The 24,650-nt window shown below is 38.1% G+C and overlaps 1 protein-coding gene across 11 annotated transcripts in view; it reads left to right on the top strand.

Annotated features, from left to right (window-relative positions):
• TCF12 (transcription factor 12) overlaps positions 1 to 24,650 on the top strand; it is a 162,811-nt gene that overhangs the window by 48,438 nt on the left and 89,723 nt on the right. For all 11 annotated transcript variants that reach the window (XM_017827490.1, XM_017827493.1, XM_017827489.1 and 8 more), the window contains one exon: positions 7,790 to 7,892. In XM_017827490.1, coding sequence (XP_017682979.1) covers positions 7,790 to 7,892 — 103 coding nt within the window. The remainder of the gene's footprint in view (positions 1 to 7,789; positions 7,893 to 24,650) is intronic.

The raw sequence follows: 24,650 nt of genomic DNA, 5'->3' as shown, positions 1-24,650 counted from the left end.
ACTGATCAAAATACCACTGCTCGATTTAGATGGTTTTGTAGCAACAGGTTATTCCCTCTCCTGTATGTAAAATACTCATCCATGGATTAGAACCTGAAATACAATATGCCAAAACTACTCCCCTCTCCCCCAAATAGTACTTTTAATTTGCAAAACAGTCAAAAAGTAGTAAGGAGATAGCAGGTTTTGAAATAGTATTTTATACCTCTTAATCTCAGGTACATAACAAGAAAGGAAGCTGTAATATAGCAAAGCACAACAAGAGAGACGCAGAAATACAGTAAGTGCTAACGAGTCTGTTGTATTTGTATTCTTTTTAACTCTGTTGATACCTTTTGCAGAGGAGGGAGGTTGTTTGGTGGTTCTGCTGCTGGTTATTTGCTTTTCCTGAAGTATTCTATAAATTAGCAGATGATTCACTGTGGAATCAAAGCCCAAATTAAATATTCCTTATTCAGTGCACAGGACACTTGCAAATGCAGCATACTTTGTAATCTGATTTATGAGCAGCACTTCTCAAGCAAGTTCTGATTTTTTAAGTTCTGAATGCTTTAGTTAGGTTTTCAAGTATTGCCTTTAAGCATTTATTGTTAGTCTGTTGGCTATACTTGTTTTATTTTCTTTCCTGGTTTATATCTTAGATAAGAGCTAGAAAAATCTGGTTTCCATCATATGAATTTTTTATGTCAGCTGTATTGGAGAAGTGGATCTTTTGGTTGTGCTTTTTGTTTTTATTGCCACTACCTATCATATTAAAATTAGCATTGGAATCAGTCACAAATTAGTTTTCCAAGTGGCCAGGGAATTGTCCCATTACATATTATGTTGATATTTATCTCACAGGAGTTTAGAGGTGTAATTGGCTATTGGGTTTAGCTGTCTAAAATCAGATTTGTCATTCAGTAAGTTAACTTCCTGGAAATGGATTTAGAGCTGGAGAAAATGGCGATTATTTAAAAATAAATGATGTTCAAAATAAATAAATTTCAAGAATAGATAAACGACATTTTCCATTGTTCTCATATTCCATTTCTGCACACATAATTTTCATGTATTTCAACTTGATATGTGAAAAGAAGATAATATTTTTAGGGCTTTTTGTTACATAACTTACGGTGACACTTGGAGGATACTTCTGAAAGCTCTCTTGACTTTTTCCAGTAACATGGGAAATTTGAGGTAGTGATACCTGCTTTTTTTTGCCCCCATGTAGCAACTGAACAAATAACATACAAAGCTGCATTTCTGCCTTTAGGATATTGTAGTAGTTAACACTGTTAGAGTGTTAACACTTGCTAACAGTGGAAGGGAATCTGAATTAAAGCTGGAAAGTGGAGCTAGAAAGCTCCTTGTTGCTGGTGCAGTTGGGTGATCTCCACCAGCAAACTGCATTCAGTGCTCTTTTTAATAAGTATTCTACGAATTTCTTGCACAATCAAGGGAGATGAGGTTGAAGCACTGCCTGTTTCCAGCAGGCAGGGAGATGGAGCCTGTGGAGGGGAGATGGAGCCTGTGGAGGGGAGATGGAGCCTGTGGAGGGGAGATGGAGCCTGTGGAGGGGAGATGGAGCCTGTGGAGGGGAGATGTGTTTGCTTCCTGTCCCATGAGCCAGGGCTCAGCTTGATCTCGTAGCTTTTGGATCATGGTGGGCAACTGATACGAATGGATGAAATGGTGTAAGGAGTGTGGGGAGTGTCCCATCATTATCCATCTGCTCCATGGTTTGGAAAATCATTTTGGGCATTGCTTGGAAGCAATATTGTTCCCACTAATAGTTTGCTATGAGATTGTCAGCGATTTAAAGGAAGTTATACCTGTGACAATGTGATGTTTCTTTGTGTTCAGTTAAGATCAGTGAATATAGTGCAAGTGATCCTCCAGGCAGAAAGGGAGATTACTCTTCCTTGGATTTATTTTTACCTTACCTTCATTTTTGCAACGTTTTTCCTGATCTGTGTGTTCAGTAGACCCAGACAGGTTTTGGCTCTGTAGTTTTTCCTCTGGGAGCCACTGACAAATACGTGGATTCAGTGGCTAAAATACTCTTAAAAAACCCCCAACACCACCAAACCCCCCAGGTTGTTTATTTCCGGAAACCTACATGATCACATAATCCCTAATCTTTTAAATTCCCTAGGACACCTTGGCATGGCTGTTTCCCAGAGCCTCTTGTCTAATCTTGAGTCAGTGACTCAGCACAGTGTTCCTGGGTGTAGTCAGTCTCTCTGGTCTGTCTGTCTGCCTCTCACTGCCGGTGTCTTGCTTTCTCTCCCCACTTCCCCCACTTCTGGTGACTTTTTTCCTGCCTTGTTTGTCTTTAGAATTCTCAGATTAGTTTGGAGAGGCAGATAGTCCAAAATAAAGTGGATTTCAGCAGTAGATTCACTGTCCTTCATTTACACATTAGTCATTTGGATGACTGTTGTCTGATTCATAAGACCATCACCAAATTTAGCTTGCAAGGGAACTCAGTATTCCTGAGCATTAAATAATTAATATTTGTTATTTAAAGTCAGCCAAACTATAAAACTCAAGAAATTGAAAGCAGCATTCATTAAATTTAATCCTTTGGTCTGTAGCCATGTCAAACTGTGAAGTCAACCATTCATTTTACTGGAATTTTAATGTCTTAAGTTTAAAGGCAATAATTGAGCTATATTGTAAATTGCTAAAATGCAAATATGTGCTTATTGATCTGGCAGCTTGGTTATAAGCCTTAGATTTTGGTCTGTTCCCAGGGACTTGTGTAGGAGAGGGCTCAGGGATAAGGCAGGATAAACAAATGATCTCTCATTTAGTGGACTTGAGCAAATGAAAAGCTGTGGAGTAGTAAACTGTACAGGGAGAGGTTATTCTGTGGACTCAGTAAATGCATAGGAAAATTGTGTGCCCTGTAGTTACAGTGTCTCCTTCATTCTTCAAATTTTACCCTGAAGTGAAAACAGGATGTTGTGCTTATTTAAAAACAAACCCAAAAATCCCAAAAATTGAGTTAGGGTCAGGAGTACAGTTTTACTTACAGACAAAATCCAGGTGTGACTTCAGAAAATAATTACTAAGGGCAATAGTTTTATATTTTTGAAGTGGAAGTAAAAAGGAGAAGATGAGTCCTACAGAGGACCTGGAACCAGTGCAATGAAAAAGGTAGGGACAGTGAACTGGGGAAGTTTTTGTCTTATTCTTAGGTGAGTTCTGTAATTAACCAAAATGACAGGACTTTAATGGTCATTGAAAGACATTAAGTTTTAGGAGGTGAATTACCACTTTATTTGTAAAATGGGGCATAGACTCACTGTGTCAGGCCTTCTCTTATAGTTTGGATAAACATGCCCAGTAAGGAATGTGTTTCTCTGGGTGATTTGGTTGGGGTTTTTTTCCATTTGGTCTTCTGGACAAAATGGAATAGAACAATACATTCTGCAAGAATTTTCAGGTGTTCTGTATACAGGTATTTATGATTTTGTAAATAGTCTCAGGTTTCTAATTGTTTTGGCTATGTTAGCATGGAAAATCCTCCTGATAAAGCTCAAATCAGTTGGATGCTTGGGGCATCTTACCCAGAAGAGGTAGGAAGAAGAAGTGTTGCAGCTGTAGAGTTTTGTAATTGGTGGACTTAATTTTTTTGGAGTACCAGGAGAACATCACTCTAATCCAATGAAATACCTGAAAAACTACTGAAGTAAGTGTACACTGTTGAGTTTGCCTTTACTACTCAGTTAGAGCATTCAATGCTGAGAGTGCCTTCACTACTCAGTTAAATTGCAGCACTAATTAGTAGTAGTCTTTCAGCTGGATTTCATGACAGGTATTATTAAGAGACAATAGTTGTTGCTTTTCTTTGTAGACATATCTGACTTGGTCTTTCTGATCACGCACATGCAGTCAGACTGAAATCCAGGGAGAGGCCTGGGCAAAATGAACACTGAAAACATTACAAAACGCTGTGAGGGAACAATTAACCCCAATTACACTTTATTTGGGCTATAACAGTACAGAAAGAGAAGTTTTGTCTTCCTTTGGGAAGGTTAAAGCTTGCTTTTGTAATAGCTATGTAAGAGGTTGGAACAAACAAGATGGTTTTGAGTTTACAGGTATGGCATCTAATCATGTTGAAAATCAGTTTGCTTTCTGTAAACAGAAAAGTGCCCTGAGCTGTCTGCAGTCCCTTCAGAATGGGGTTTAGACCAGAAAATAAATTTGTCCAGTAACTCCTATTTTGCAGACTTCTTGCCAGTTATTTGCTGAACACTCCAGCTGTGCACTCAGATGTGTGCTAATCCATGGGGATGTTTGCTGAGCAGCCACGAGGGCAGAAATGGAGATGTGCACTCAGCATGGAGTGTCTCCTTCCAGCCTTTCTGTTAAACTTGCCCTGCAGGGAACAGTAGGTAGAAATGCTCCAAAGAGCTTTGGAAGCCCACCTGTGGTCCAAAAAATGACATCACCAGCCAGAATATGCACCATGGAATAGCTCTTCCCAAGAGGGAGAGTAGCTTTTGGCATGACTGATTAGTTCCTGTTCCTGCTTGGAGCCTGTATCAATCCAGCTTCCATCCAGAGAGCTTCACTAGATTAGTCTTCAAAATTGCTGTGAACTGAGATTTCCTTCCTTTCTCAGAAAGGAAGACTGAAATTTGGCAGTATATATTATTGAGTCTTTCAAACATAGATTTGAAAAGGGGCTCTGATAGAAATTCATATAAATCCCCACCAGCACCTTCTGTTGCTTTTGCCATGAGCGATGAGTTCAGGTGCCAGCCAAAGGTGTTTTTTCTTTGTTACTCAGTCACACAGGTGACTTTTAAAAAGACACTATCCTGTATTGTTATTGCAGATAGACTTTTTAAGGCTCTCAACCCTGTTCTTCTTTAAACAGTAAACATATATTGTCAATTTGCACTATCATATTTATTAAATACGTTTTTAAGGCTTTGATTGTATGACTAGAAGCTTCCAGTAGCTTTCCAGAAGCTATTGGGAGCTTCTAAAGTTTTCGTCTATGATTGATTACAGCTCTCTCCCAGTAGTAGAACTTTATGCTGTTTATTATGTAGGTTAACAATACAGATGCAAAAGCAAAGATTGGTATCAGGAATGCAATTTTATTTGAAGTACAGCTTAAATACGAAGAATGCTCTGAAATAACTCAGTGTAATTTAAATCACTGTCCTTAGAGCTCTTCTGATTTTCCTTAATTTGCTTTTGTGAAGTGCAGAAGTTGTTTGTTAAATCAAAACTGCATGTGTTCATGGTTATTTTGTATTCATTTAGTGTGGGTGAGTTATATGTGGGAATCAGCCCTGGGTTTCTAATCCCAAACAAAACTGCTACTTGAGTTGATAATCCATACCTCAGACTCTGAATAACTGGCATCAGGGGTGGTGGCCAAGGTAAGACCTCTTTACATCGGTCCACTGTAGATGAAGGCTTGGGCTACAACTTGAACAGGTGTAAATTCTGTAATGGCAAAGAATGAAATGCCTGACACAATTAATTTTGATTATGAATTGCATTAAAGTACAGAAAAAACCAATTCTATTTAAAAGGCTTGCATATGCCTTAGTACATTTCCCCCTGTATACGAAATGTTCTGTTTTCAGTGGCTTTGGTGTTGTGAAGGATGACTTGAAGCATTTTCCAGGTAGATTTGTCTAGTGGTGTAGAAATAGAACTTGGATGCTGTGGTAATTGGTGGCAAATGCAGTCTGGGAAACTGAGAGGGTGTATGAAAAGAACATGACGTCAAGTATTCTTTGAAGGAATTTTGATGATAGAGGGGAAAATATTCCTTTCTGTGTAAGCCAACCACCCAGTTCTCCAGTTCCTGCATTTTGTGGGGGAATATGCAATATTAACATGAGGAGGAGCATTAAGAATCCTGTGCATTTGGTAGGTTGTGTTGCATGATGTGTAACCGTGTATGAAATGAGTCTTACTCCTGTTATATTTTCAGTCGTTTTGTTATTTACTTTGTAAATAAAGATGTCTTGAAGCTTTCAGGTTCTGGGGCTCATCTGGGCACCACTTTCTGAATGTCTGAGATAGGGATCCTCTTTTATCACTGACAGTGTCCTTCACAGGTTTTCTTTTAAAAATAAAATATAACTGAAGTACTGTCTTAGGAAAAAGGTTTTAAAAATCCAACCACAATAACGAGCACACGCAGAGACACAAGTAGGAAGGCGCCTACTTAGGAACTCTGGTTTTGGTCCTGTATTTGCAAATTTTTGTTCCTTCATTCAGCAGATTTAATTTCTTTCTTGTTTCATTTCAGCATAAAAATAACCCACATGTGGTGACCTTAGCTAGGAGCCACTCCATTTCCTCGGCAGCTGCTGCTCCGTGCTGCTTGTCTGACAGCCGGGGCTAGGTCACGGTTTCCAGAGGACACCCTTGTGGTCATAACCAAGTTGTAAATGTCACTTAAGATTGTTTCTGAATGCCTATCACATGTGTATCGCCGCTGCTGGAGTAGATCAAGTCAGCCAAAGCTCCACTGGGGAGTTGGGACTCCCAGCAGCTGAGTGGGAGAGCGGAGCAGCAGTGGGGCTGTGCCACGCAGCCGTGAGCAGCAGGAGCGCCCTGGCAGTTCCTTAGCCCTCAGTGAGCAGCCCTTCGGTGGAAGTGACAGCGCCGGCACAGAGAGGGAGGCCTGTTCCAGCCCCGTTAATGTCGTCTGAGCGGGAGCCTGCGGTCTGGAGAAATGAGAAATGTTCAGTGATTGATGATTTTATAGTCCCAGGGCACTTGGGATGGTTCCTGGTAGCTGCGAACAATTTTTCCCTCCTCCCTTAATTAGGCCTGAGCTTTAGGTTTCTGAACAAGAAGTGACTGGGTGTGAGTTGTAAGATAAGGTTTACAAAATGGTTTTCAAAACTTTGGCTATGAAGGAGGTGCGATTTTTGGTTGTGGTGCAGAATAGGTGATTTAGTACGCATTTGATAAGTCTGAATGGCAAATACCATTTTCATACCTTTATATGGAGAAGCTGAAGGCGTTTTGAAATGTACTAAAGAGTTTCATGTAATTGGGTTAATTAAATAATATATGCATCCTAGGACTTCTTTGTTTTCCTTTTCCTATACCATTGGTGTAAGCTTTCAATAAGTCAGTGTTTCCTGACTGCATAAGGTCACTCCAGGCCTGTTAAGTTGGCTGTACTAATGCTAAAAAAGTGCAAAAAAGTGTTTAAATTTCAGTGCTTGGTTGCAAATCGGGTGGCAAAGTTGTTTATTTAATCACTGTATGGAAGTAAACCCTTTGTCAATGAGCTGTGCTGGTTAGTAATGTGATAGTGTCAAAATGCCTACCAATCTGTAATATTAATAGCAGGCTGCAAGGAGAAAATGGAATTTTTTCTTCCCATTTGTACAAATAGTTTTTTGTTAACATCAGTGACTCTTCCTAGCCTTTTTACTGTGTTTTATTAATGCAAACAGAAACCTTAGGAAAAAAAAATCACTTGCTAGTTCTTCAGACTAATTTTACTCTCTGTGGTGAGTGACTTAACACTAAGAGGATTCAAATATCAAAATATCTCCATATTATTCAAGTTTTAGAAATATTGTCCATGAGGACACAGCTTATTAAGAAACTATGTGGTTTCTTTTTCATGGCAGAGAAAGTAAAATGTGGGCAGAGAACAATTTCTGTGAGATAGACCTGAAAGCCAACTTTTGTGATTAATGACCAATTGTGACTCTGCACATTTAATTAGGAAAGTGTCATTACACTCAATTAGCAGGGCTGCCAAATAATCTGTTTAATACTCTGGTCTTTTTTTCTCTAGGGTTTTGCAGACAGTCCTCATTACAGTGATCACTTGAATGACAGTCGATTAGGGCCTCATGAAGGATTGTCCCCGACACCTTTCATGAACTCAAATCTGATGGGTAAGTAGGTAATTCTTTACGAGTATCCCCTCAAAGCCTCTTTGGTCAGAAAGAGACATTTTTCATTCCCTTGTCTAGGCCTGACATGTCAAGCATCTGGAAGTTGCTCTGTTTCTCATAGCAACACTGACTTCCCTATTCAAATCTTTTTGTGTTGGGTGAATTCCTCATAAAGGCCATTGTCCAGGACTTGTTAGAAGAAGGAACTATCTAGACTTTCCTCAAGTTGATCTAGAAAGCTGATATATTTTGATTTGATGTAAATTCTAAATTACTTTAAGGCTTAATTTTGAAATTACTAAATTACTTTAAGGCTTTTGTTGAAAAGATATTTATATCACTTTTTAATTTGTGTAGTTAAAAAAAAAACCTTTTTTCTAACACTCAATTCCTGAACTACCTACCAATTTACTTTAGGCTTTTCTTCAGTTAATGCTTTGAGGGCTTGCTTCTTATATTTAATTTTTTAATTTCTTTGATATTTGTTATCAATTTTGTTAGAAATTCTGTCACTTCTAAGGAATAGATGGAAACTCCTGCTTTGCTAGGCAGATGTTACTGCTTTCAGGCCTGTGAGTGTTTAACATTTTTTTAATTTGAAACTGGAAAAGCAAACAAACTGTGTATTATATTGTGGCCTTAGCTATTGAAAGCTTTTTCTTCATTGCCTGCACTTGTGTTACCTGAAAAATGTTAATGTATTGATGGTTGTTTGAAAATCTCCTTTTCCATGTTCCAGTTTGGAGCATAAAAACGTTGTTCTCAAAATATTTATTGTTTGGCAATATGTAGTCTGCAGACTTTTTTTGTATGTTAAATATAAGGGTGACTCTGAATATTTGTTCTGAATTTGTACATTTCACACTGTTTCACTTCTATGTTCTGCATCTTGTAGACATGACCTATTTTGTGATGTCAGTATTGTCCTTTAAAGACATAGCCATGGTAATCTAAGTGGATTACCTAAATCCAAATCCTGGTGGTCTGCAATTTCTTTTGGAAATCTTTCTACTTTGCTCAGTCTTTGTTTACTACTTTAATTTTCCCTGAAACGAAGGCAGACTAAGCAGAGCCATTGCTGAGTTGAAACTTTCACATATGAAGCTGAAAACATGATTTTAAAATGACCATCTCTGTAGGCTTTGATTAGGGAGAGTACAATTGGTCAGTGACACTTCTAGCTGAAGACAGTAAAGTTCAAAGGTAGTAGTTATTTTGATAAAGCAGACTAGAGCTTCTCCCAATACTCCCTCAAATATGTTGTTTTTCTAATGCAGGAAACCAAAAAGATAAGTTACTTCAGTTGCTTCTCCAGTATTTTGATCAGTAGCATGTATGGAATGACTCCAGGCTTTGTGGCTGATACTGATTGTATTTTACAAAAATACATAGCGAAGTTTGATTTTATTTTTAATTTGTTACCAAAGGCAAACTATTTGCTCGTGTTTTAATTTATATTAAACAATATATGCCTTCAAACATATGAAGAAAATAACTGGTGCAACTATATCTTCTTAGTTTTTCAGTTTTATTGAAGAGATGATTCTATTAGACATAATAGAATTAAATCATTAATACAGATTTGAGAAGAAGCCTCCATTTAGATGGTTTTGTAGAGAGGATTAACAAATTGTAAGATATGTATATGTCAGTCACCCAAAGCAGCTGAGGACTGAAACAGTTTTGTAAAGCTTTATGGCTAAGAGTTCTTAGGGATTTTATTTTCTTGGAGCAAAAGTATTTAGTTTCCTTCTATATGCAGCAAAGAATTATAGAAGGCTTTCAGTATATATCTCTAAGATATGTACACATCAAAACTCTAAATGTACTTTTAAAAATATTCCACCTGTGGTTTTTGGCTTGTCATAACAAAAAAAATATGTTCATTTTACTGATGTTACAGTTTAGGATGCAGCTTTGTATATCATACTTGCACATCAGTAATTTTTGCAGTTTATCTTAATTGATGCTGGAGAGAGGAATGATAAAAACTATATGAAAACATAGAGTACTGGTTCCCTAAACAGTACTTCTTTCTGCATTTATAGTTTTTTGTCTATTATTGAAAAGAAAAATTGTATTTCTTTAAGTTTTTCTTAGAAAAAAGAGTTACACCGTTTTTTTAATATCGAATTGTGGACATGTTCCCATGTACAGAATGAAAATGTCCATTTTATTAGCTAACATACAGAGATGATATTTAAGGCATTGATTGGTTATTCTGTGATCTTTGGAGGTTAAAAGGAGATGGAGGTGAAGAACATGAACTTGATGGGCTTATGGGAAATGCCTCACTAGGGTAAAGCAGTGATTTACCCTGTGGGGTTCCACAATGAATATCTAAGAAACACATCCCTTCTCAACATTTACATCTCTGAAATAGTTAAAAACTATTAAAAAAAAAAAAGGGAAAAGAGCAACAACATATTTCACCATTGCTGTCAACACTTAAGAGCACCATTAAAAGGAAGAATTGTGTGTCAAGGGGATGTTGTTATTTTGTGTATTATGCTCAGCCATAAGCATATTTGCCTGAAGAGATAGCGGATTATAAAGTGCCACTGTCTTTCATGATGGAGCTCTCAAACATTTTAATGATCTTGTACATTGCAAAAGAGAGAAATTTTGTCTAACAAGAGTTGATAATGATTCAATAATGAACAATTTACCACAGAAAGATGCATTTCCATATTCATTTAGATATTTTTTGAAGTGTTTTGCAGAGGAAGTAAAGCTATTATGTTGGATTGGTTAGTGTTCTTCACTAATGAATTCCAGAATTATCCTGTTGATTTGGTAGTATAAAAAAAGAAGGGATGTTACTTATATTTTAAGTAAAACCACTGAATCCTCTTGGGACCGGCATAGTCTGTTGGTATCCATAGAGATATGAAGAAAATCAGGCTAAGATATATTGGTGGTATTGTAGCTCCATTTAGACTTGATAATCTTTGCTTATTCAACACTTCTGCTTTAATTACATTCTAGAAAACTATTCACAAGGATATGAGATTCTTTTCTCTGTAATTATGCTGCCTTTTAGTACTCTGCACTTGCAAGGAGAGGTCAGTTTTTGCTAGGACCCTTCAAGCATGTGGTATTGTATCTTCTGTTGCACTGCTCCCTGCACTTTATTCTACTGAGCTTTCTTACTTCTACTTACCAGGAAGAAAGAAAGCAGATTATTCTTGAATATGACTTAAAGAGGTTTTTGTTGGTCTGTCTTGAAAATCTGAAGTGGGTGAATTACTTTCTTTTGTGTGTCTGTCTTTCCACAAGAGGTAGAAAGAATAAAGGCAAAACTTTTGTGCTCCATGTTCATCATCTGTGTACTACACAGTTCCTCAAGGTTGTACATGATAAAAAGTCATTAAAAAGTTTACTCCACAGTGAGTGAAAAGGTAGTGGTTGAATATAAGTTTGCCATGTTGAAATCAGCCTCTCAAAGTAGAAAGAGAGATCACTCTTCCAAGTTTTCTTTCAGGTATACTTCCTTGTTTTCTCATTATTTCTTTAACTAATCTCTTTAGAGTTGGGTTGAATTTTAGAGCTCTGGGTGTTTCTGAGCCACAGGCTTGTCAACGAAATTGGAAACTCTGATTGTATGGAAGTGGAAGATTTTAGGTCATTTGCATTTTCCCAACCTCACTTGCCCACTGACTTGTAGATCAGTGCAGGGTTGTAGTTACCAGTTTGTTTCAAACACTCACCTCTCAATATCCTGGCGAGGTGGTGACTTTGCTCCTCTTCCTAACTAACTTCTGCTTTATGCCAGGGAATGCCATGATGCTTTCTTAGGGGCAGCATTAAGAGAAAGGAGGCACTGACCTTGCAGGGAAGTCAAGACACATCAGTTGGTATTTACAAGGCGGGGGGTAGAAGCTTGTTAAAATAATTAGAGCTATAAATTAGTCAGATTGTTAATAAAAATATAGCTTCTTTTACTCTGTTTATAATGTGAATATAAAGGGTAAGCCTGATTCTTCCCCTGGTTGAAACAAATAGGTGAAAGAAGCAGAGGTAGTACTGTCAAATGTAAGCAGAGTAATGCATGTTGGGCTTTATTTTATCTTCTCTGTCTTGTACCAGGGTAGCAGGGGGTTAATGGGTATGTGCTGGCCAGGGGGAGTGAAGGTGGCAGGAGCAAAGAGATGCTTGAGGGGTTGAAGCCAAATTTTAAGACTTTTCAAAGCTGGTCTTATGAGTTACTGTGAAACTAAAGATGCGTTTTGTGTATTAATCATACAAATTCGAGATCAATATCTGGATTGGGATGCCTTCTGCTTTGAGAGTTACTGTTCATTTAAGTGACTCGATTGCCTGATTGTGCAGGTTTCTAGGAATGGCTGTGCTTCTACCAGTGCATCTTTCAAATTGGTGAAATTAGTCTTAATTTTTATTGTAAAATCTATTATTTGACTTGTAATTTCAGCACTGCAGTTTGCTTGGAGAGAGTAGTAGGTATTTTCAGTGATGAACGTTAGAGGGGCCTTTTGGAAACAACATGGTAAATAGCTGAAGCCTCTGCAAGCTTTCCAGTACTGATACAGTTCTTGAACAGGTGACATAAGCCTTTTTTAAACCTTAATTTGGGAAAGGTTATTCTCAGTAGAAGGAGAGGCTTTTGAACTTTAAAATACACTTAAAAGAAGGCATGCATCTGAATTGTTACCCAGTTAAGAATCTAACTAATCTTCAGGGAAATTGCTGGATTTCTTCCTCAGTAGCTCTTCAGTAAAAAAATTTTGGACTTGGAGAGATAGAAGTTGTTATCAAATGACTTTATAATGATGAAGGCAGTAGTAGGAAACCAGCAAGAATAAACAGTAAAGGGTAAAAGAATGATACCATTATAGTTTTTGTCAGGAATCCTATTTTAATTACCTTTTAGGAAGGGAGAGGGCAGATGCAAATAGGGAGTTGGCAGACCCTCTGTTTGTCCAAAATAATAGTTAGATTTCCTTGAATTGCTTTCTGTTGTCGTTAATATTTTAACACATGAAAAAAAATAGGCATCACAATGGAAATGATCTCCAGAGATATGACTAATAGCAAGATTGATCTGAAATAATTCATATGCAGTTACATTGTTATTAACTTGGAGAATGGTGGGGACAGAGTATTTTGTATCCTTCAGAGAATTCATTAGGAAGAAAGAGGAAAATGATAAAGGAAGACAATGACAAAACAGTGGCACAGCAAAGATTATGACAAGTGCTTCAGTCCATCTCATTTTATAGGGCAGTAAGTAAAAAGAAAATAGTAAAAGGATAGCTAATAAGCTTGACGTCATACATAGTTATCTGCCAGATATTACTGTGGGCTAAGAGTTCAGAAAAACTTTCCCTAGAAAAAAACCTGTAAGTGTAAGGTCATCCAGTTCCAGTAAATACTTAGGGGTAGTGGTATTGAGTCTACCACAAGCCATAAACTTCCCATGCTGGAAAAGTTCCTTAAGGTTCCCTTTGCAGTAATTGGATCATGCAGTTTCACAGCATTGTGTTTATATTTCATTGAATCATTTATTGGTTTGGCTGTTAAAGCTAAAAATATCAAGATGCTGGCTCACCTGTGTTTTATACACCGTGGCTACTTTTCCCAAAGTAATGCCATTGCTTCGTTTCCCAAAGTAGTGCCAGTAATGCTTCATGTCTTGTTGCTGCAGATAGGCTTATGTTTTTTTAAAAATTAGTTTTTTCCAAATCATTGCATATAGTGCATCTGGCAAATGGAAGATTTACATTTAAACTCCCTTCTAAGATTGTTTCTTTTTCTTTTGGGGCATGTCACTGTGCTTAATTGATGCTGGGTTTTATGATATTATAGATTGGCTAAAAGCCTAATGTGAATTTTGGGGTTTATAATGAAAATTTCAAACCCAGAGTAATGTTTTAAGTTAAATTTAAATTATTTCTTCGTCTCTCCCAGATAATTTGTTTGAATCATTTGGTTCACATATGAATATAAAAACCCCTCCATCAATAAATGGAGGTTCCTGTTTGTTTGTTTGTTTGTTTTGAATGCCAGCAATCCTTTTGTTCCGGGCTGTTTGTGCACCTGGCTGTGTCCCAGCTCTGGGGTGGTGTGTTGGGCAGGCAGGCTCTGGGATGTGACGTGCTGGTTACTGCCAGCACAGAGCTGCTGCTCTGCAGGCTGGAGCTCTCTAGACTTGCAATGTTTTGTATCTGTTCATACAGTTTCAGATTTATCTTTTTTTTTTCCCCAGGTATTACATTAAATAAATTCCACTCACACCAAAGAATTGCTCTCATCTGCTCTTAATTTTCCTTTTGTGAAAGCTAATGGGTTTCTGGGAAATTAAATTACGCAGTCATTTAGTGAAAGTGCTAAGTGCAGGGCATTTTTACCCTTGGGTTTTTGCTCACAAGAGTACGTGTTAAGCTTAGTTTTCCCTTCTGTTTACAGTAATATTTCAATCAAATAGCTTTGCTAACATTTCTTTAAATACAGTAATACCTGGAGGCTTCCTCGGAATGCGGCTCGTGTGCTCTGGAAGGCTGTGCTGGAGCAGGTGTCGGCTTGTGCTCTGTGCCCCCGGAGACTCTGCTCTCTCTCCCAGTCAGCAGCTGTGGCAGAGGGGCCCTGGCCGTGCTCCTCAGGTGGTGCTCAGGTGTGGGGCTGCCAGGTAGGAGCGTGGGCTCAGCTGCCCTCCCTCTCTCCGGCAGCTCCCGGCGCGGGAAGGTGAGCGGGGGGGAGCAGGTGCAGAGCACTCGGCCCCCCCTCCCTGCCCGTGAGCCGCTCCCTGCAGGAGCTGCCGGAGCATTGAGGCACTTTATCCTCAGCATTGCAGGGAGTGCTGGGCAACTTTAGAAGGTTTTTATATCTCTGACTCTGTGTTGGAGTTGTTTGCAGGCTTAGTCTGCAGTGCTGTGGTTCAAGGGAGAGATCAGAAAGGTTTTCTTTCTGACAAGTAATAAATTTGTTCTTGAAAACCCATCAGCTGTATGATTTGACATCACACAAGGAAGAGCTGATGATTCCTTTTTGCTGGATGCTGCCCATGCCACAGGTTCCTTCACAGCCCCCCGTGTGTCCCACGAGCAGAACCTGCAGTTCTGGTGGCCCGTGGACAGTAGTGGTGCTTGCACTGTGCATTAAGGGGAGAGAAATGGGACCTGGTGCTAATTGTGTTGGAGGAAGATGAAATGTTGCCTTCTTCAAAATGGTCTCAGACTTGAACTCGGAATTTTTGTCATACTAAGTACTTTTGAATTGCCAGTCTGGGAATTTAAATATGCAAGTCTGTGGCTTTTACGTTTTGAAATATTTTAGTTCTGATAAAATTTGTTCTGCCAAGCTTGGTTTTTAGTTAATGCAGTCTGATACATTTGAGTGTTGATTTATTCACAGTGTACTCTGCCTCTGAAAAGGGGAATAAATAGTAATCTGATGAAATTTTTAAGTCTTGCATTTCCTCTTTGTTATAACATGTCAGTTTAGCTGCTGCAGGGTATGTTTATCTGTTACAAGGCTCATCAGTGCATGAAATGCTGAAAGGGCATATTTCTCTCCTGTGGTTCCTGCCATCCCTGGGCACTTGTAGATGTGTTCCAGTGGATGGGATCAGCTGGGTGAAGCTGTAGGATTTTAAATTTGAGTCTGTCTGAAGGCACCAAGCTCCCTTCTAGGGAGGAGGGGGTGATTCTTTCCCATACTGGTGATGTAATTTCCCCATGAGGCAGTTGCTTAGGGATCTACATAATAACTATTATCCTGTTCAAATAGGAGACTGTAGAAAGCTCACTGGTGATTAAAAGATAATTTTGTAATTTTTCATGGCTTGTCTTTGTTTTGTAATAAAGATGTTTGCTTATCGCCAGGTGCATAAAAATCATTTACTTAATCTCTATTTCATTCCATTAATTTTTTTTCATTCTTGCATGCATTGTAGCTGTAGCCTGTGAGTTGCTAGCAGTCCAGTTTTTAATAAATGCAGCAGCCTGTGTCCAGTGATTAAATTCTGAACTGATCAACCAAAATGTTCTAACTAGGCTGCTCCTGCCAAAACAAGTGACTTTTGTGATTTGGGGCATTATAGCATTTGCATTAATATGATTTGAAGTTGTTAATAGTTTTCTTTAGAGGCTGGGTTTTAGTGAGTCAAATATTTGTTGCTGCTGGAAACCTGACTTTGTTTAGATACACAGACAACTCAGAGGGGAAGACAAACCCGATGAAAATAAAAGATGTAATTCTATTTTTGAGGTGCATGAAGGTGTTGGACCTCTAATAGTATTGTTTCTGTGAGTTGCCTGAGCAGCCACTGCATTTTCCCTAGAACTATAACCTGCTGTAAGTGTGCAATTCTTCAGCTATATAATAGATGGATGAAACAAGTATTACCAAAAGAAAACAATTTTTTTAAAAATTTTGACATTGGCACTTTCACACCAATTTAATATTGCACCCAAGTTTTGTTTCTGAAAAACGGGTCAAAGATTTTCACGTGACAGAAACACGCAGAAAACCAGAGAAATAGCAACTCATTGTGTGAAGCGATGGTATTATCTCATTTTATGAGCAAGGTTTTCTCGGTTGCTGGCTTTTGAAGCTCGTTGTGGAGGCTGCCAGCACTGTGGCTCTCAGGTGTGCAGCTTCTCTGCCTCCAACATGAACGTGTATCGGGAAGTCAGGTGAAAATTCTGGAGTTCTTTCTTTGGCATCCAGCTGGAGGGGCACTTTGAGAAATAGAAACCCTGTTATACATAACTGTGGAAGGTTTGCCAGGATGGCACTTGGTGGAGGGAGGGTGCTGCTTGGTTGGGGCTTTTTTGGAAGGTGCTCACACAGGTCCTCCCCATCTGAAGATGAAATAGGAGAGAGAATCAATGCATAATTTTATGTGGTGATGTGTTATATGCAGGATTAAAGGAACTGACAGTATTTGGGTTTACTGATTCCTTTAAGGAAAGCAGGAACCTTAAATTCAGTGACGAAATAAAAAAGGTTCATTGAAATGAGAATGGGAAAGAAACACAGTGGTTACTATTGAGATGAATTGAGACTGATTTTACAGTTTCTCCTAAATCTGACAAGGGCTGGCCAGGAGCCTTAAAGGTAGTTGAGAACCAAACACAATAAAATATCTGTAAATGTAAAATGTGTAAATTCAAATTGGAATTGTACAGACTGTGTGCAAAGCTTGAACTATTGTCACAATAACTGCAATGAAATTTTAATTTACTTCCCAGTGTAACAAGGACCTCTAAAACAAGCTTGGAACTTCAGACACATGCAGTACAAATAAGGCATCTTGCAATGTCTCCTTACACAATGGGACATAGAAAGCAGAAATCTTGAGAGTAATGTGTGACTTGTTAACAGTCTTGTAAGCTTCGAGGCTGATCCCTGGGGTCTGCACTGAATACCTAAGTGCATGACTGTATCATAAATAAATTTGTATCATGGTTAAAAAATGTTCTGCAGTGATAGAAAGAGTGTACTTGTACAGTCTTTATCAGGATACTGCAATTTTAAGTCTGTTTCCTCTGTGGTAGGAGAAAAGAGAAGTTTGCCTTACTATTTTGACTTGATAAATAACACTTCTGTTTCTGACTGAATTCCTTTCCTGTTACATCATTTATTTATTTCACATATCACTGGTCCATTACAAGCTGTCACCTCAGATTTCATTTATTTATATATTTATTTGGAGCCTTGATGTACTTCCCAGCCTAAACTACAGGCTGATTTGACCTGCTTGAATCAAGATTTACAAAAATAAATTCCTTACGGAACCACATTTCTTAAATAATGCCTTACCTGTCTTAAAAGTTGCATTGCATTATGAAATATTGTAGAGAATCTTCTGCTCCACTTGAAAGGAGTTTGCAGAAGCTCTTATGTATGTTATAGTATAGAAAGCATTTAGCACACCTTGATATTCTACTTATCAGTCAGAAAAAAAAAAAGAAATTCCTCTCCCCATTTCTAAGTTCTTTTTTCTTTAATTTTAGAGGAGCTTTTGTTTCCTTATGGATGTGCTGCATTATCACACAGCTTCGAGTTTGAAAGATACTGAAATTGGTACAGATATGCAAGATCAGAAACTGAGTTCTTGCTTATTTTTCAGGATAGAGTTTTTACTTTATACTTGGAGAAATGTCATCCTTTCACTTGGCATGAATTAAATCTTTCTTCTCAGTGATAGGTGAGGTGATATTTTTCCAGCACTGCTGTGTTCTCTGGTCAAAGATCGGTTTTTATATTTTACCATCACGGAGGCAATTTTTCTTTGCATCTTCTGGGGTTGATATTTTTAAGCTTAAGATAAATGTCACTAGCATTACTATAGTTTCAAAATTATTTTATAAATAACAAAGCTGAGAAATCCACACGCCTTTTTTGTGTGTGTGTGTGTGTCTGAATCTATCACTTTTGTAGGTACTTTGCAGGGCTGAGCTGTGAGAGCACAACCCCAAGTCACTGGTTCATGCGATGCTCTGTTTGCCTTGCACTGCCACGTTGTTCTTGCCCAACATCCTGGGGGCTTGAGGGTTATTTTGTTTTGTTTGATCACAGAGTGGTGGGAGGAGGAGCAATCATTGCCTCGTCTTTCTGGTGCTCGGCTGCGTTTTTAAAATTTTTTTTGTTCACTGCTTTTATTCATCAATGACAATTTATAAACAGTGCATGTTTCGCAATGATTTCAGCCTTGAGTGCCAAACAACTGTATGATTTTGTTCCTTTGTTTGACAGCTATCTGGCACTAAGCCCTGTGCACACTTGTAATGAATAGTTTTGTCCAGTATACATGCATGTTCTTTATTTCAGTGTATTTTTGCTATTACATTAGAAATGTATCTTTCTAGAAATGTGATTCAAAAGGTACACGGTAAAAAAAAACCAAAACAAACCACCTTTGTAAATCTGATAAAGGAATTGAGTATATACCTGTTCCTTCCTTATTTTAGAGTTGGGGGGTGGGAGGGTGAAGGAGGAGAGGCCAGAAGAAAAATACTGCTGGGTTTAGTTAGTTCAGTGACACAGTTGCAAAGTATGAGAAGGAATATAGTTTGTTGGCAGGAGGAAAAAGCCCATGTGTTTCTCCAGTTGGTAACCATTTTATCTAGGATAGTTCGTGTATGCACACACAATAAACAGGGGGCTTTCAGCAATATATTTAGAACAGAGTAAAGCAAAACGATAATTTTTTTTAATATTGAAATGTTTCCGTGTTGATTTATCCATTTTACCTACATACAAGAAAATTTGGAGCACAAATGTCTTGAACTTGAGATACTGGGTTTAGCTGGCTCGGTTGACACTCTGCAGTATGAAGGAGGCAGAGCTTCCCTGTCATTGCACGGTGCCGAGTTTCTGGGTTTTGTGCCTCCCCCTCTTTCCCCAGCACAGACACAGCTTGGGCTCATGAGAGAGACAGAGTGCAAATGCCACGAAACCAATGTGAAATAAAACACCAAATGGAAAGGCAGTGATTCATCAGGAGAAAATGTTATCCAGGCCCCAGTAACTTTTTTTCTTCTTTTAACCTGTTCTCTAAAGCATTGTTATTCCCTTGAGAATCATTTTCAGCACCATTATTGAACTGAAAGCCGTGTTTTTAGAATTGTCTCTGCCCTTCTATCCAGTCTCTCCTGTTTTCTTGATGCTACTTTTACGTTGCTGTCTTGTTTGTTAAGGCAACGCTATTACGTGTCACTGGTCCAATTTATTGTCTTCAAAAAATGCCAAAACTTCAGAGGTCGAGAATAACATAAACTTGAATTTATATTAAAATCATCAGAAGAATCACCTGTCCTCAAAATCTATAGAGTATAATTTTACTGTAGTCTTACTGTGCAGTTAAACTTGTGTTTTTGTCCCTTGAATGCACCCATCTGGATCAGTACATTGTTCCACCTGAGCACTTCCATCAGGCTTGTGCTCAGCTGCACTTTGGGATTTTTCCTGTTGTTACCTGGCTTGTCTGTCTTCCTTGGTCTGTTGACTTGTTTTGGCTCTTTTAAGAATGACCATTTTCTGTGGTTTTGTGCAGATGTGTCGCTTTTTGTAGATTTATTTTCTTTGTGTTTCCTTCATCTTAAATATAAAGAAAACTGTAAGTTTGAAATCTGATTCTGCTCTGTTGTTACTTTCTGGAAGGTACATGCTTGGCTATAAAACCTGACTTGAAGTTCAGACCATATAATTTTGTCACGTTCTCTCTGGGGGGCTTTTTGTGGTTCTTCCCCTGTGCACCTGTTACTGGGCAGTGCTGTGGGTGGGGCACCATGGTAGAGGAATGGAAAACATCCTTTTCCAGTGGGGGTCTTTTTGCTTGTTTGTGAGGCATTTGTACACTCAAAATCAGTATCTTCTAAGAGATCTCTAAGTGCAGGTTCTGACCAGGGGTGCTGTGTAGTACTGTGAGTTTTCTCCTTCACAGGACAGATTATTGGGCACTAGATTTGGAAGATGAAACTTCTCATTGCAATGAGCTGTAGAAAGGCATTTGCTGATCCTCTGTTAGAAATGCTAGAAGTTGTGGTGAATGGACAAGAGGATAATAAAAACTGCTATAGGAAATACATTTTAAAGTGGAATAATACTAATTTATTGATGGCCAACTTCTAAAGGCTGTCAAACCTGCAGGGCTGTGGGTTAGTTATGTTGGAGGAAGGAATATGTGCCAGATGATAAAACATCCTTCAGTTAGACCTGAAAGAGTGATTTTTTGAATGCAAAACAAATAAAATTTTGATTATTTCTATGTTAGATCAGCAGCATGGGTTGCAAATTCACAAACACATCTTCTGTGTCCAGTGTTTTGTTATTTGAAACGTGTCCTTTTTGCTGCGACTTCTGAGATGTGCGTGGATGTTTTTCAGAACTCTTGATCCCTCGTAGCATGTACCACGCAGCTCAAGGCAAGAATCTTTAGATGTCACAGTCATCTTGCCACACATGATGAATCACTTTGCCTGAAGATTTTTTGCCCACAGAGCCTCTGGGGTGACTCTGTCTCCCTGAGGATGTTCCGTTCAACTGGCCATCTGAGCTAACTCTGCTGTGACCAGTTTGTAAAGTATTAAATCCAAACTTCTTCCCATTTTGTTTCTGTTTGTACAAAACAGAAGGGGTCATATGCAGAGAATTAGTTAGGCTTTAAAAAGGCGGTATTGCCTTGAACTTGTTTTGTTTGAAGTTGTTTTCCTTTTTATTTGCTTTTTAATTTCATTTGTCACAAGAATCATGTCAAGTGATCGTGACTGCAGGATGTGTTTTCCTGGGTTTTCCTTTTTTTTTTCTTAATATTGCCAATAAAGCAGTGTGTGTAATAAGTTTCACAGCTTTCCTTTTTGTGACTGTGTCCCTCTTTGGATACATTCTTTGGTTGTGTTGGCCTGTAAGACAGGATTAGTGGCAGCTGGTAATAAAATTCTGAAGTTTCAAGATATTGTGCAGATATCTGCTCGACTGTCTCCTTTCAGGGGTCCATAAATTTGCTGTGGGGAGGTGGGAGGAGCCACCCTAAGAAGAAGACTTAAAATATATATGTGTTAAATGTTTTAAAGTTTTATCTTAATGTTTTAATGACTTTGCATTCAGTAAGGATTTAATAAATTCGTGCTTTTTAAATAGTTCAAAATTTGTGGCAGCTAAACCTAAATTAGGTTGTTCATTTTTCAAATTCAGTGACTAAAAGAATATGTATTGACCATTTTGTTGTGGCAAGATGCAAATCTGTAGAAGCAGTCTGTCAACAGTGAGACAGGGAGTGACAAACTACAGCAAGTAAATTTTATTTTGAGCTTTTTTTTTTAATTATTTATGTTCTTACCCTTCCTACCTTTTCGCCTTTGTCTTTGTGATGATCTGTATTCCTGTGTTCTCCCCTTGCTGTGTGATCAGTGCAGTCCCAACCTCCCTTTGTAGCCTGTTCAAGGTCTGTTGTGAGGAGGAGGACGAGGCCCTTTGCCTGCTCTGCTCCTTCCCCCTGAGAAGACCCACGAGCAGATTTCAGGAGAGATTTAAAAAGGGGGTGCAGTGTAACTGCAAACTGCTAGATGACCATATTTCAGCTTTTGTATTTGTACACAGAACCACCTTTTTTAACTTATGCTGCCTTTCTCCTTTCTATCCTGCTGACCCTCTTCAAATATTTGCTTAAATAAGCATTGATGGGAGAACTGCTCATCTATTTTCTGTTTTGGAATACACATAAAAAAAATTCCAGTCTTCCCTTTTTTTCCCCTGTGGATATTGAATTTTTTTTTTTCAGTGTAACTATCCATCTTGCAGAAAGTATTTTTATTATCAAGAACATCCTTTAATATAAAATAGTTTTAAGTAGTGTATGCATCCTGTTTGTTGAAAATGTAAAAGATATCAACTCCTTAAGAACCAACTCAGTAACTACTGAAAAAAAAGCCCAAATTATTCCTCATAGCTTTTTAAAAAAATAATAACAAACCCACCCTCAGCCTCCATGTCATTCCAACTCTTTGCAGGCAGATTTTTACTCATAGAAGATAAATTCTACCCTGATTCTTTTTTTCCTCATTAAAGATTTTGGTTTTGTTAGCTTTTTTACATTTGCAACTCTTAAACAGATGCAGTCTGTGTCACATTGAAAAAATTGTATTGGAATGAATGTCTTATTTAATACCTGAAAGTATGGCATGATTAGTTAGAAAAATGCTTATTTGGAAGTCAAAGCCAGTTATGCCTGCCCAAGGTTTAATATTCCTTTTTTTTTTTATAATGAATCCAGCTGTGAAAGCTGAATGGAAATCAGACAGCTTGACATGAACAGCTGATCAGGAGGAATCCAGTTGGGCAAAAAGCAAAATGAATCGTTTTTGTTGACCCTGGATAAAGCTGAGCAACGTCAGTGGAGTTGATTAGATAGAAGGGAGCAGTTAAGCAGTGTCTAAACTTTAAAGCATTCAGTGGAGATGGCTTTGAATGTTTCTGAAGTAGTTAAAAAATTCTTAGTAGCATTACAGATTTTCTTTGGATTTGAGTGCTTAAAAGGATTGTTTTTATGGAGGGAAGTATATTCCTAATTTGAGCTGTGTTTTCAGTCTGAAGTTTCATTTGTTGAATGAATTTTGTAAGGCTTCTAATACTGAGCAAAAATAACCTTTTGTTAGGGTAATGTTTGCATTGCCTTCTTGTCATTTAACCAGTTTTACTCAAATTGCAGAACTCTTTCAGTCTTAGCTATCAACTGTCATAAGCTTCAACACATCCTTGCCTCTGTTTATTGTAAATATTAATTTTGCTTTATTTGTGATACTGTGAGTACTTCTTGCAGAAATCCATTTCAGCTTATTGCACAGACAAGATGAGGTTGGGTTTTTTTAGTAATTGTTCTGTTCATGAATTTCTAGTTCCCTCTTTGCAAACAGTGGTGCTTGTCTAATTTTTAGTAAATTAATAAATCAAAACTACTTTTTGCAAGATATATTTTGCTAATTTATATACTATATACTTCTGAATTATATATAATTATTGATAACTTTGCTTCTGTGCATTTTGGGGATAAGAATCATAGTATGAGCAAATCTTCAGTGGAGTCCTTTGCTGTAGAAGATATCTCAGAAGTTATGTACTGTTTTCTTTAGGGATTAAAATCCTTGTTACTGCTGTCATGATTCTTTCACTGATTTAAACAAACTGATTAAAATCTGTTCTCTTGATGTTTTTATAACTTACATAACAATTGGATCACTCGTACCTGTTGCACTTCTTAAAAACTGCTTTCAGAAGTTCATTAAGTTGGTCTCTGGTGCCTTTCCTGGTGTCCTTGTGGAAATGCCCTTGCTCACAGGGATTACCACCTTTTGCCATCTTGGAATACCCATTTTTTGAAGTTCCACTGAGAAATCTTTTTGTGCTCTGCTTTCCATGTGTTGAGCTAAACATTTTTAAGGTGTAAATATGGCACAAACAAAGCCCCTCTGCTTTCCCACCTTGGTCTATGAGAGGCTCAGGTTTGTCAGAAGAGGTTTAACATCTGGTTTGTGCCACCTACCACAGTCACCTGTGTCCTTGGCTTCCCTCATGCAAAACTTCAGCTCAGGGAAGGGACTCGAGATGTTCAGACTGACCTGGGGATCTGGGCTGACTGTCTCCTTGTTCTCCATCTTGCTTAATATTTCCAGGTAAGGGTAAGCTTTACTGACACCTTCTCATTTCGGGTGAGATTCTTTGTCAAACTCCTCCCAGCACTTTCCATTGGGAATGTCACAAGCTGTTAATTTTTTGGCTCTTAAGAGATGTCAAGTCTGTAGCATAGCCATCAACTTGCCCTGTGTTGCATATGAAGTGGGATGAATATTAGTACTTAATTCATTATATGACATTTTTCATTTCTTTTCAAGAGCTTTCAAAATAAAAGAAGCTGAATTTAATCTAAAAAACGGATCTTATTAAAGGAGATATTCTGATTTTAACACTATAGATTCCCCAAACCCTACAGTAATTACCATTCTCTAAGTGCCCAGAACAGAACCAGTCATCAGGCCCTTAATTTAATGATTTATTGATTAATGATTTTTGTATTCTAGTGAAGGAGAACACTTCCTCATCTGCTGCTGGTCAACATAATTCTGCAAAATGATGTGAATATTCCTTTGATATTACTCATGTTTGTTCTTTAACCCTTCCGTGCTCTTCTGTCTAACAACACTGGATCTGCCACCTTTTTATTGTGTGTGGTTTTTGGATTACAGGACTCAGATTTGCTCCTGTGATTCTGTGAATTGTACCCAGACTCTGAATTGTAAA

This window comes from Lepidothrix coronata, unplaced genomic scaffold, assembly GCF_001604755.1.
Source record: "Lepidothrix coronata isolate B3197 unplaced genomic scaffold, Lepidothrix_coronata-1.0 Scaffold140, whole genome shotgun sequence".
In the NCBI taxonomy this organism is placed as follows: Eukaryota; Metazoa; Chordata; class Aves; order Passeriformes; family Pipridae; genus Lepidothrix; species Lepidothrix coronata.
Note: the sequence above shows the minus strand (reverse complement) of the source record. Positions and strands in the feature narration are given on the sequence as shown.